Raw genomic sequence first — 13,946 nt, 5'->3', positions numbered from 1 at the left:
TCAACCAATCTGGTTGTCCTGCCCTATAGAACACTCCTGTGAGAAGATCCAGTCCCTCAGATTTTGTACCAACTGTCGCGTTAGGGAGTCTCCACTGGGCTCCGCTCAGTTACTTCATTCCAAAGCTTGGTTAAGCATTGAAGCACCTTTTTCTTTGCTGATATATAGCTACAGACTACTTATCTCTTCATCTTGAGTCTATATTTGTTCTTTACTCAGACATGTCAGACAAGGAGAGGAAGAGCCTATTCAGGGCCTGTAGTACCTGTTCTAAGAAATTACTCCACACCGATGACCCTCACAAAGACTGCATTTATTGCCTTTATCCTGATCATAAGGCCAAAGAATGCAAGGTATGTCTCACTTCCTCTAATGAGACTTTCAGAGACCGTGAGGGGCTCTTATGGCTGCAAAAACCTTCAAGAAAGGAAGGATTCTGTATCCAGTGATGGCAGTGAGGAAGCGTCATCTTCATCCTCCAAAAGGTCTCATAAGAGGGAGATATCTCCACACTCTCACTCTTCCCTTGAACGACCTCAAAAAAACCTCTCCAGGGGTCTTACAGACGTGGCCTATTCTAAATCTCACAGAGAGCGAAAGAAGATAAGTGAGACCTATTCATACAAGCAGAACACATAAAAACAGGTCTTAACCGCCTACACCACCTCCTAAGATGAGACATTCCTTTAAGAAGCCCTCTTCAGCTCTGCCTCCTGACAGACCGCCAACTAGAGACTTTCTGTCGACAAAATCATCGTCAAGAAAAATCTTCACCGTAGTCGATGCTTGCTGCCATGTTCCCGTATTTGGACAATTAGTCAAGGCACCACCCACCTGGTGTGCCAATCCAGGACATCTGCTGTGCATGTACTTAAAAGAATGCACAAACTTTCAGCAGGTATTACTGCTTGGATTCTGCAGTTCGCAATGACATCGCATTGGGCCATCTTTTCCAGTGACGGTGAGCTTTATTCTTCACCCCTCCAACCTTTTTTCTGGCTATGCACATACTTTCTTTCTACTCCTTTTCCTATTACATACATTTGTGTTCGAGGCATATGGGCTGCAGATGGTACATTATGAATAGATCGCCATCTGGTGTTGGGCTCGGATGATTGCACTTTGTTTTTCTCTTGGAGAGTCTTTTGTATCTTGGTGACTCCTCCCTTGGTTGGTAGTGCGCATGGGCATCGGCTCCATCCTTAGATTGTTTTTTTCCGCCATCGGGTTCGGATGAAGATCGAGACGCTCCAGATCAACTTCAGAAGAAAGTGATTTTTCGGCGCGTATTCCCTTTCCAATTCGACGGTATTGTTATCGAACGCGTTCATTTCCATTCCGACGCGTTACAAATTCAAAATAGAAGAGAAAAACTTGGATCTACGTCGAAGAACAGGAGGCCTTTCTCGACGCAGTCAAGCCCGGAGTCCATGGAAAGGACTCCATTCAAAAAATGTCCAACGTGTGGTGCTAAGTTCCCACACAAGGACCTACACGAGGTGTGCAACCTCTGTCTATCGCCTGAACACGAATCCAGGGACTGCGAAGCCTGTGCAGCATTCTCCTCCAAGCTAACGATTAGAAATCGTCGAGCTCGAAGACACGAGGTTTCCAGAATGCAGGCGGAAGCGATCCCGGAGCTGTTCGGAGACGAACAAATCGAGGAAGAAGAGGACCAGTCGGGGTCGGAAGGGGACCAGTCGGAGGTTGAAGAACTCATCGAGCAACAAACCGTGAGTGACGACGTCCCCTTACCGAAAAACCGACCCCGTGCGGTAACGACCCCGCCCTCGGGCCCGGTCAAACCTCTGAAAAAAGTTTCCGACGCCCCGCCCTCGGGCCCGGCAACGAAACCAAAACTGAAACCGAAACACTCGGACTCCCACCATGTCGGATCCGAGAAAAGGGCGACATCGACTTCGGCACCGAGGCTACATACAAAGGAGAGCTCGGTATCGAAACATTCCATGTCGAAACATAAATATGACTTATCGCCCAAGATACACTCGATACCAAGAAAGTCGGAATCGAGCAGACATTCGGTGTCGAAAACAACAAGATCTGACGATCGAAAACAAAAGCACCTCTCGGAACCAGGACCCTCGGTACCGATTCAGGAGCAACAGACAGATCCCAAACAAAAGATCTTGTTTATTGATCCACAAACTGGGAAAGTGGTCACGAAGAAGAGCAAGAGTGAACAGTCAGAAGATAAACCTCTTCCTTCAAAAAAGAGAACAATGGGGACGAATATAACTCCTCCTGCTTCTCCTCGTCCTAGAGTCACACCCTCCTCTCCTATTCCTCACAATAGGCCAAATATTCCTACACCTTCCACACCAAGACCAGCTACACCTCAGTCAGATGTAGACAGTGATCTAGGGGAGGGAGAACCTCAAGGGGATGACGAAACTATCCCAGATGAGGAGGACCCATGGGAAAATTATGATTTAGGGTCAGATGAGGACAACGACCCAGAGCTATATCCCTCAAAGCCTTCACCACCTGATGATAACACAGGTTTTGTGCAGCTCATTAATAGGGCAGCAAAATATCACAAACTAGATATGCATACAGAACCTCAAATAGAGGATTTCTTGTTAGAGACTCTACCTAATGCACAGAGAACATCAGGTACTCTTCCTATGTTGAAGGGTCTTCTTACTCACACAGAGGAAATATTCGAAAACCCAGTGAGAGCCAGGGTGTTAAACCCAAGAATCGATAAAAAATACAAAGCGGCTCCAAAGGACCCAATATTTATTAGAGGGCATGTACCTCTAGACTCGCTGGTGGTCTCAAACGCTCGTAAAAGAGCAAACTCATTATCTACAGGAGAGGCTCCTCCACCAGATAAAGAGTCGAAGTTAATAGATGCATCAGGCAAAAGAGTAGCATCACAGGCAGCGAATAGCTGGCGAATAGCCAATACACAAGCACTACTCGCACGTTACGACAGGGCACATTACGATGAGTTAGAAAAACTTCTCACACATCTCCCAAAAGAACATCAGAAGAAGGCAGATCAATTAATACAGGAAGGTAAAATAATAACCAATACTTCCATTAAGTGTGCATTAGACGCAGCAGACACTGCAGCAAGGTCTATTAACACTAGTGTCATGCTAAGAAGGCATGCATGGCTTAGAATCTCAGGATTCAAACAAGAAGTACAAACAGCCCTACTGAACAAACCATTTGATCAGAAGACATTGTTTGGTTCAAGCACAGACAAGACATTAGAAAAAATGAAGAAAGATACGGAAACGGCTAAGTCAATGGGAGCATTGCAACAGCCAACACACAGAGGTTCCTTTCGTAGATCCACCTATAGAGGGGGCTCAAAGAACACAGGAACGAATCAGCAATCCACATCTTTCACACCAACATCACCCAGAGGTAATTCAAGAGGCAGTTACAGAGGTAACAACAATAAGGGTAGAGGCCGCGGAAATAATAACAACCGCAACGCCTCAACACCAAAACAGTGACTTCATAGAACTCCCCCCAGACCACATAACACCGGTCGGGGGACGTCTATCACAGTTCCTACCTGTCTGGGAAAACATCACGTCAGACAAGTGGGTGAGACAAATTATCCAACATGGTTATTGCCTAGAACTCACAGCTACCCCACCAAACATCCCCCCCAAACAGCGTCCAATGAGTCAAGATCATCTGACATTGTTAAGAGAAGAAGTTCTAGCACTTCTACAAAAGCATGCAATAGAGAAGGTCCCAAAAGATCAACAAGGAACAGGAGTATACTCTCTATACTTCCTGATCCCCAAAAAGGACGGGTCCCTAAGACCAATATTAGACCTCAGACCTCTCAATGCTTACATAAATTCGGAGCACTTCCACATGGTCACGCTCCAACAAGTACTCCCTTTACTGAAGAAAGGGGACTTTCTTTCTACACTGGATCTAAAAGACGCTTACTTTCATATCCCAATTCACAAAGCCCACAGAAAATACCTAAGGTTTGTGTTAGAAGGACAACACTATCAGTTCAAAGTCCTTCCGTTCGGTGTCACAACAGCACCGAGAGTTTTCACAAAATGCCTAGCGGTGGTGGCAGCACACCTAAGAAGACAACAAATACATGTCTTCCCATACTTGGACGATTGGCTAATAAAGGCCAAGTCAAAGGAAGAATGTCTTCACAACACACAGAAGACAATTCAATTGCTGCACCACCTAGGGTTCACGGTGAACTACAAAAAATCACACCTGCAACCAAACCAGATTCAGCAATACCTGGGGGCTACAGTAGACACAGAAAAGGCAATAGCATACCCCAACCCAATCAGAGTACAGACAATGGTCGGGTTAATACAAAGATTTCAACCACAACACTCACTACCAGCACGAGTGTTTATGCAACTATTAGGCATGATGTCCTCCTGCATACTGCTAATACCACATGCCAACTACAAATGCGCCCACTACAAGAGTGTCTAGCGACACAGTGGAATCAGGCTCAAGGTCAGATTACAGATCTGGTGTTGGTAAACGACCGGACGTATCGCTCTCTGAAGTGGTGGAACACAGAAAACATTTCCAAGGGACGGTCGTTCCTAGAGCCAATTCCACAAGTGATAATAACAGCAGACGCATCGCTCTCCGGATGGGGAGCGCATATGGACAGATACACAGTACAGGGGAAGTGGAGTGTGCAGCAAAAGAAACGGCACATCAACTACCTAGAACTATTAGCAATAGTTCTAGCACTAAAAGCTTTCCAAATGCAAATAACAGGCAAAGCAGTCCTGATCAGAACAGACAACATGACTGCAATGTATTATATTCAAAAACAGGGGGGGACACACTCTCTCCAACTGTCCCGACTAGCACAGGACATATGGAGATGGGCCATTCCTCAAAAGATCTACCTGTTAGCGGAACACCTACCAGGAGTTCAAAATCAAATAGCAGACATCCTAAGCAGACAGTCAGAACAAGTACACGAATGGGAGCTGCACGACCAAATACTACAGCCATTCTTCCAAAAATGGGGGCAACCAGAGATAGATCTCTTTGCCAATCATCAGAACGCAAAATGCAAAGAATTCGCATCCAGGTACCCACACCAAGGGTCCCAGGGCAATGCACTGTGGATAAATTGGTCCAACAAATTTGCTTACGCGTTCCCTCCTCTACCACTAATTCCATTACTGGTTCGGAAACTGCAGCAACACTCAATGACAATGATACTAGTGGCACCCACGTGGGCAAGACAGCCGTGGTTCACCACGCTGCTACAACTCTCACAAGTACCACATCAAAAGCTAAGGTTATTACCCATGCATCTTACACAGAACCATGGAGAAATAATGCGCCCAGATCCCAAACAACTGAACCTAGCGATCTGGCTCCTGAGGTCATAGAGTTTGGGTATTTAGATTTACCACCAGAATGCATGGAAATCATTAAACAAGCAAGACGTCCTACCACCAGAGCATGCTATGCAGCAAAATGGAAGAGGTTTGCTATACACTGTAACAGTAAGCACATCAACCCTCTGGACGCATCCACTAAACAAATCATTTGCTATTTATTACACTTACAGCAATGTAACCTAGCATATACCTCTATCAGAGTTCATCTCGCAGCCATAGCGGCGTACCTACAAAACAGGCAACATCTGTCACTGTTTAAAGTACCAGCAATTAAAGCTTTCATGGAAGGACTCAAAAGAGTCATTCCACCAAGAAGACCACCTTCCCCAGTCGGGAATCTCAACATAGTGCTTACCAGACTAATGGGGCCACCCTTTGAACCTATGCATAGGTGTGAAATACAATTCCTCACATGGAAGGTGGCCTTCCTCATAGCTATCACGTCACTTAGAAGAGTAAGTGAACTGCAGGCTTTTACGATTCAAGAACCATTTATGTAGCTACACCAAAATAAAATGGTTCTTAGAACAAACCCAAAATTCTTACCGAAGGTTATTTCAGCATTCCACATCAATCAGTCAGTGGAATTACCGGTTTTCTTTCCAAAACCACAAACAGCAGCTGAAAGAGCCCTACATACACTCGATGTTAGAAGGGCCATATTGTACTATATAGAAAGAACACAAACTTTCAGAAAGACAAAACAGCTATTTGTTGCGTTTTCTCCCACACATAAAGGCAATCCCATCTCCAAAGCGGGCATTGCCAGATGGATTGTAAAATGCATTCAAATATGCTACTTAAAGGCAAAGAGAACATTAACTGTTCCTCCTAGAGCTCACTCTACACGTAAACTAGGAGTATCTATGGCATTTCTGGGAAACATTCCACTAGATGACATATGCAAAGCGGCTACCTGGGTTACACCGCACACCTTCACAAAACACTATTGTGTAGATGTGCACACAACACAACAAGCTAGAGTGGGACAAGCAGTATTAAAAACATTGTTTCAGACAGTTGCAACAGACACGGGCGACCACCGCTAGGGAGAGAACTGCTGTATAGTCTATTCATAATGTACCATCTGCAGCCCATATGCCTCGAACGGAATATGCTACTTACCAGTATGCATCTGTTCTTGGCATAGAGGGCTGCAGAGTGGTACATGCCCTCCCAGCCTCCCCGGAAACCTGTGTCTGTTCCAACATTATCTTATTTAGATACACTTACATGGGCACTCTTATCTGTATTCTACTATACTACTCCATCTAACCCTACTATGGCAAAACAATCTAAGGATGGAGCCGATGCCCATGCGCACTACCAACCAAGGGAGGAGTCACCAAGATACAAAAGACTCTCCAAGAGAAAAACAAAGTGCAATCATCCGAGCCCAACACCAGATGGCGATCTATTCATAATGTACCACTCTGCAGCCCTCTATGCCAAGAACAGATGCATACTGGTAAGTAGCATATTCCTTATTTTTATACAACTATATAGCTTTGTATCTCTCTCTCTCTCTTGCTTTCTCACAGGAGTGTTGAATGAATGAATGAATGAATAATGAATGAATGAATAAGGTATTTATCGAGCGCACGGTGGCCAAGCGGCTTCCTGGCGCTGAGAGCTCTACTGAACAAAACAGGGCCGAGGAGTTTTAACAGGGGTATGCCTGGGCAAACAAGAAGGTCTTAAGCGCTTTACGAAAGTGTGAGAAGATAGGAATTGAACGCATGGATAGAGGGAGGGAATTCCAGAACCGGGGGGCAAGAACAGAGAATCTGGTGCCACCAGTGCGGGATTTGCGGAAACTGGGAACAGTGAAGAGGGCAGAAGTAGAAGAACGGAGGGTACGGGCCGGGGTGTGGGTAGAGATCAGGGTATTTATGAATGCCGGAGCAGAGCGATCAACAGCCCGGAAGACTAAGCACCCTAGTTTAAATAGGGATCTCTGCAAAACAGGTAGCCAGTGAAATGACTTGAGGACAGGAGTGATGTGGTGAGCTTTGGGAAAATGAAAAATAAGACGGGCAGCCTGATTTTGGATTGCTTGGAGACGGCGAGTTTCGTAGGCAGGAATGCCCACGAACAAGCTGTTCCCATAATCAAGACGGGAGGTGATAAGGGCTGAAATGATAATTTAAAGGGAATCCAGGGGGAAAAAAACGGGAAATTTTTCGAATCAGACGGAGGGAAAGAAAGCAGGAGGACACTACAGAACTGACCTGGCCATGCATTGACAGGTCCTGGCTGACCTTGATGCCCAATGTTTTAACAGAGGGGACCAGAGTAGGAGGGGGACCAAAGATGGGGGGCCAGAAGGCAGAAGACCAAGGACTGGATGAGCCTCCAGTCAAGACAAGCTCAGTCTTGTCTGGGTGGAGCTTGAGATGATTGGCGCTCATCCATCCAGAAATAAAAACCAGAGTGGAACGAAAAAATGACAGGGAGTGAGAAGAAGAGGAAAGATCTAAGACGAGCTGGAGGTCATCTGCGTAATTATACACAGAGACCCCCAGATCAAGAAGAGAAACAATGAGGGGGCGAATATAAAGATTAAAAAGAAGAGGAGAAAGGGAAGAACCTTGGGGGACCCCACAAGACACCGGGAGGGGAGAAGCGGAGAAACAAGAGAGGTGGACAGCTTGTGAGCGACCTGTAAGAAAGGACGTGATCCAGGATAGAGCAGAGCCCCGAACGCCCGCTGCGCCGACACGGTCAAGTAAGATGGTATGATCCACCGTGTCGAACGCAGCGGACAAATCGAGAAGAACCAGAGCTTGAGGGGAATTGGTGTCGGCCTTGGCTTTCAGCTCGTCAAGAACCACAAGCACCACTGACTCCGTAGAGTGGCCCGAGCGGAAGCCCGCTTGATGGGAAGCGAGGAGATGGTTCTGCTCAACGTAAGAGGAAAGGCAAGAGGTAACATAACTTTCAAGAATTTTAGCAAGATAAGGTAGGAGAGAGATGGGTCTGAAGTTAGAAAGGAGAGAGGAGTCCAGACCAGGTTTTTTGAGATTAGGAAAAACAATCGCAGATTTAAATGAGGAGGGAACCAAACCAGTAGAAAGAGAAGTATTAAGAAGAGAAAGGGGAATGGTAGGGCAAGAGGTAAAGAGAGTTCTCAACACGCGAGCAGGAGCACAATCGGCTGGAGAGCCGGACTTGATTTTAATAAGCAAGGCAAGAAAAGAGTTCAAGGAAATGGACAGGAAGGAATCGAAGGAGGAATTGGGAACAGGGGGAGCAGGGTGATGGGAGGGGAAGGGTGTGGTAGGGATATTAGCTTTTATTTTAGTGATCTTCTCGATAAAGAAGTCGGTTAAGGAGGAGCAGAGGGCCTGGGAAGGAATGAGCTTGGGGCATACACAGTCAGAGGTGGCCAAGTTGTTAACCAGAGAGAAAATCTCTTTAGATTTGTTCGCAGACAAGGCGACCTGCTCAGAGAAATACTTGGTCTTGGACGCAAGGATGGCTTTCTTATAGTCATTCAACAAGCGTTTGTATTTAGCCCTGAGGTCGGGGCAGTAATTACAGCGCCAAAGACGCTCAGAGCGTCTGAGTTCAAATTTAAGAACCTTAAGTTCAGAATTGAACCATTTGTGGGCCTCGTGTGGGCGAACAGACTTAACTATCTTGAGGGGGCAGCTTGGTCGCAGGAAGAGGATAGCCAGTTGCTGACTGCAGCAGCCTGGATATCAAGGGGAAGACCATTAAGGTCAGGAGAAGAGGATGCAAGGGAAAGAGAAAGGGAATGCAGATCCGCGCGGTTCCAGCTGCGGGCAAGGATATTCTTAGGGCGAATGGGTTTGTGAGGGGAGCCAAGATTAATAGTAAAAGAAATAAGAGAATGGTCAGACCATATGCAAGGAAGAATGCTAGGAGTAGAAACTATATCCTGAGATGACCAGACTTGGTCCAGTATATGGCCAAGAGTGTGGGTGGGAGCAGAGACATGGGACTGAAGGTTAAGGCACAAGAGAGTGGCCGTGAAGTCCTTGGACGCCAAATCCTCCCTGGGATCGCCAGGCCAGTAGTTGAAGTCTCCCAGCAGGAGAACCGAGGAGTTATTAACTACAAGCATAGCAAGGAGTTCCTGCAGGGAGGCCACAAATAAGGGCATACTCAGGGGGGGGGGGCGATACACAAGGACGACTGTCAGAGGAACAGGAAGGTTAGTGGAACGGGGCAACCAAAAAGTCCACACCAGCTATAGAAGGTTGAGAGAGAAGCTGGAATTGAAGACTGGTCCGAACAACCATGGCTACACCCCCTCCGGTCCTGCTGTCAGGGCGATCAGCCCGGAGGGCGTAATAGGAATCGGGGAGGATGGCCAGGATAATCGGGGAGTGAAGCCTCTGAAAACCAGGTTTCTGTTAAAAACAAAAAGTCAGGAGAATGTGAGTGTTCTAGAGGGCAGGACAGCAAGGTAGGTTGAAAACCATGTTTAGTCTCTATTTTGACTATGAATGGTTACAAAACTAAGGGACCCTCTGCCTTTTTAGTCTGTGTGACATTACATTGCTATTATAATTAGGGCTCCCGGTTTTATGTTTTTTATTTTTTTAACATTTCCATCTGTATTTATCCATATTTCTTTTTTGGTCATTTTATCTGTATTTATCCACATTTTTTTTTTGTAGCAAGAAAAAAAGACACTGAAGCTAGTATTTTTCCACATTTATTTAAATTGACATGCACACATACACTATGTTGTTAGGCTGTTTTTTATTTTTTATTGAAGCCTATGTTAAGTGCACTTTATATATTGGGAGCCACCCTGCCGTCCTTTGAGAGTGCAGGACAGTTCCTCCCTACCCAGAAGAGGCGTGCCGCCCTCCCACACCAGTTCGTCCAACCCCTATGCCCCTACTGAGGGAAAGCATGTTCTCCTGCTTGGTGGCTGATCTGGGAGGGAAGGCCCTCCCCTTCACTACCCAGTGAAGTGAAACCTCTCTAGCGCCTAGGGCCTATGGAGACAAGAGCAGCCTGTAGTATAAGGCCGAACAAGATCCGGAGCTCATATGCAACAACCTACTAATACCACAAAGAAGCACACAAAACGTTTTCCCTGCTGTGTATTGAACACAGTTCTGGGTAATTTAGGATGTGTTACTAAGCTCATTAGTTTTAGGATGACCGTATAGGATATGTCATTTTAAGAGTTCTTTCCCTGAACTCGGTTGCCATTGTTTTTGTCTTTAACGTTATGCTAGGTCTACACCTGGGGGCGGTAATGCTGCTATCTCTTCTGCAGGCCACAGCGTCTCCTTACACAGTTGCACTCTGTGAGAAAGGGCTTTGTGATGTGGCAGCCAGGGCACTGCCCTGTCCTTGTGGGGTAATATCAGCACACACCCTGAGTGCAAGTCAGTCAGGGCTGTGTGCACATCTCGGAGCTGCAACCACGCTGCTCACACACCATTACCCCGCAGCGTAAGCACCTATCTCTCCACACTCGTGTGCCTCTGCCTGAAAACGCCACCTCAACTACATTTTTTTAAAAAAATACTGTTAATTTTAAATATATTTCTGCACCCGATGTGGGCCTAGCTCTTGGCACACAAAGTTAGGCCTCTGTTCTCAATGCCGTGGTTCAAGTGCGTCTCTCCACCCTACTACGGTAGGAAGATCACATTACTCGCTGTCACTAGGGACACCATGTTCTCAATTCGGCTGTTGGGGTTTTTAAAGCACTGTAAAATAGGTCATGGGACCATCGCTCCACTTTCAACAAGCCACTATATTTTAAAATTATGTCATTAATTTGATCCGGTCAGTGCCTCTTAATAGTTGTTGGAGGCATGTCTGCCTCCATGCCCTTCCACATCAACCTCCTTCCCCCTCCCATACAAAAAACAAAACAAAAGGTTGCTGGGCCTGCAGACCATTTCCTGGGGTGTTTTCACACCTCTTAATGGACATCGCTGCTTGCACTTATGCCTTGCGTGACCACCACTATGAGGGGTGCTGGAGGGTTTCTGCAGACACGGCGCTCCCAGCTGCACTTGTTCAGAAGTTTCCGATTTCTTTTGGCAGCCCCTGTGCACCTCTGACTCAGATTTTATAGAGGAGCACAGAGGCTTCAGGAGCATTTATTTTGTAAGTTTTTCCCCGTTTCTATATATAAATACAGACAAAAAACAAAAAGGTTTCTATCTGTATTCATATGTTAAAATCTGTTTAAACGGAAAACCGGGAGCCTTAATTATAATATACTGCGGAACTCCCATCTCGACGATGGGGATTGATTCAAGCATGTGAATCTATGAAAGATTCCAATACTGAAAAACAACAGTTACAGGAAATTAACTTATTTTCTTCTTTGCTTTGCATGAAATCTATTTCTACGTCAAGGGGAATTTCTGCCTTAGATCCTATCCGTTATCAGAGGTTATGGTTCACATCATGATTTTGTTCTTGAAAGACTCCATGTCTGAGAAATAGCACATTTGTTTCAAATGGCGATCTGCTGGAGGTATTCTACCCAAGGCTTTTATTTACACAGAATGATTGGCTTAGGATGATGTAACTAGAAGCTATAAAACTCACACTTGTGACAGTGCTGTTTTGTAATCCTGTGTGAGATCTCTTCATTTACTCCTTAGATGAGGTCAGAAGAGACAGCAGACCTGCTGGCAGAGAAGGCTCAAATCACAGAAGAGGAGGCGAAGCTCCTTGCTCAGAAAGCAGCTGAGGCAGAGCAAGAGATGCAAAGGATAAAAACAACAGCTATTCGAACAGAGGATGAGAAACGTCTGATGGAACAGAAGATGCTAGAGACCGAGATGCTGGCACTTAAAATGGCGGAAGAGTCTGAAAGGAGGTCAGTGCTCCAGGTTGTGTTTCCCTGTCCTGTCCATCATGATCGTGATATCATTGTCTCTGTTTACCACTGCCTTGAATGCAGATCTCAATCCACAGAATTTGGCATGGGCAGAGGAGGGGACCTTGAGTTATGAATGCACTGTTATCACATCCTTTGTTTTTACCTTGTTTTTGTCTTTATTCTCTTAGTTGACTTACTGCTTCCTATGTGCTTTTTTGCTTCACCACTTGTTTCTTGTCCCTTTAGTCCCTACCCAGAAATATGATTTTATTAATCATTTGCTGTGGCAACTTTAGGGCAAAAGAAGCCGAGCAACTGAGGCAAGACCTTCAGGACGCCCGTGATGCTGAGCGCCTTGCAAAACAGAAGCTCATGGAAATCAGCAGCAAAACTGCATACATGGTGAGGACGGGAGTCATCGGTGTGCATACATTTTGTGCGGTGTGGTTTTGTTTGGGTAAATAGGAAGTAGCATGTTTGCAATCAGAAAAGGATTAAGACCATACGCTGCATAGAATAGACTTTATTATTTATAATCGATGTTATTGCTGTAGCTTGGATGTTTTCGTCCTTGTTATTTCATTACAGTAATCATTTCTTTGTACTTACAGAGTTGTACAGCTTTCTTGGGGTAGTTTTATTGTTCATTCAACATGTTTGTTTAATGTTGTGCCACTCCCTCAGTACAATCTCAAAGGCACTCCTTTTATTCAGTGCTGTGGTGTATGTAATTGTAATAATCTTGTTTGTTTTGTGTTTCTTTAGACTTACTGTCTTGTCCTAACAGTTGTTCTTTTTTTGTGGTGATTGTTTTTAAGTGAGTGGCCCGCATAGCCCTTTCTTTTCTATGCTCCTATTTCACCCTCAATTTTGATAATTGATCCTTCATATTCTCCTGCTCTCAAATTGTTGTCCTTGAATTTACTGTGTCCTTAACCACTTATTCCAATAATCTACAGACCTGACACACATCCTTAGCATCTCTCTCCCTTCAGGATCTCTGTTCCTTTGAGCCAGAGCCCTTGCCCTTCCTAGCTGTTCAGCGTGCTATTTCTTCGCTTCTTCTCTTGCAGGAGATCCTCATCAAGTCATAAGCACTGAGTATTCCCGCCCATGTGCAGGGAACCTAGAAATAATAAAAAATATATATGAAAACCTATTTATACAGCTCTATAAATATATATATATATATATATATATATATATATATATATATATATATATATATATATATATATATATATATATATATATATATATTATATACATATACAATTTTTCCCATCCCAATGCAGCCCCTATATAGGAGGCCAAACAATGCAACAATAAATAACTGCTTTTGTACTTATGTATTATATACATAGACCACAGGAGGGAAAGTATCACTTGAACTCCTTTTAATGAATAGACTCATAAAAAACTGCAAAAAGCAAGTATTGTTAGCCTACATGCTGCATTGGAAACCAATAGCATAGAAAATGAAAGCAATTGTAACTGGCATTGTGCCTTTAAGGCAGCCATGACCCCTAGCTTTCCATCATGCCTCAGGGGTGACGGTTAGGTCAGTTGTTCTTTTTGGCTCCTTCAGTCAGGACCCTGTAATTTACAGCTCTGACTGTTTTACTTTCTTGTCAAATAATTCTGCTCTTTTTGTGGTTTTTCTACCTTTCACTTGATGTCTTTTAGGCTTTAGAGTGAGGTACAACCTT

At 44.9% G+C, this 13,946-nt stretch overlaps 1 protein-coding gene across 3 annotated transcripts in view; it reads left to right on the top strand.

The window, feature by feature from the left end:
* The window catches only part of NF2 (NF2, moesin-ezrin-radixin like (MERLIN) tumor suppressor), a 484,134-nt gene that overhangs the window by 262,546 nt on the left and 207,642 nt on the right, over positions 1 to 13,946 (top strand). For all 3 annotated transcript variants that reach the window (XM_086943228.1, XM_086943229.1, XM_086943227.1), the window contains exons 12-13: positions 12,017 to 12,234; positions 12,534 to 12,639. In XM_086943228.1, coding sequence (XP_086799354.1) covers positions 12,017 to 12,234; positions 12,534 to 12,639 — 324 coding nt within the window. The remainder of the gene's footprint in view (positions 1 to 12,016; positions 12,235 to 12,533; positions 12,640 to 13,946) is intronic.

The sequence above is a fragment of the Lissotriton vulgaris genome, chromosome 11 (assembly GCF_964263255.1).
Source record: "Lissotriton vulgaris chromosome 11, aLisVul1.2, whole genome shotgun sequence".
Lineage (NCBI taxonomy): Eukaryota > Metazoa > Chordata > Amphibia > Caudata > Salamandridae > Lissotriton > Lissotriton vulgaris.
This window is presented reverse-complemented; position numbering and strand designations above follow the sequence as displayed.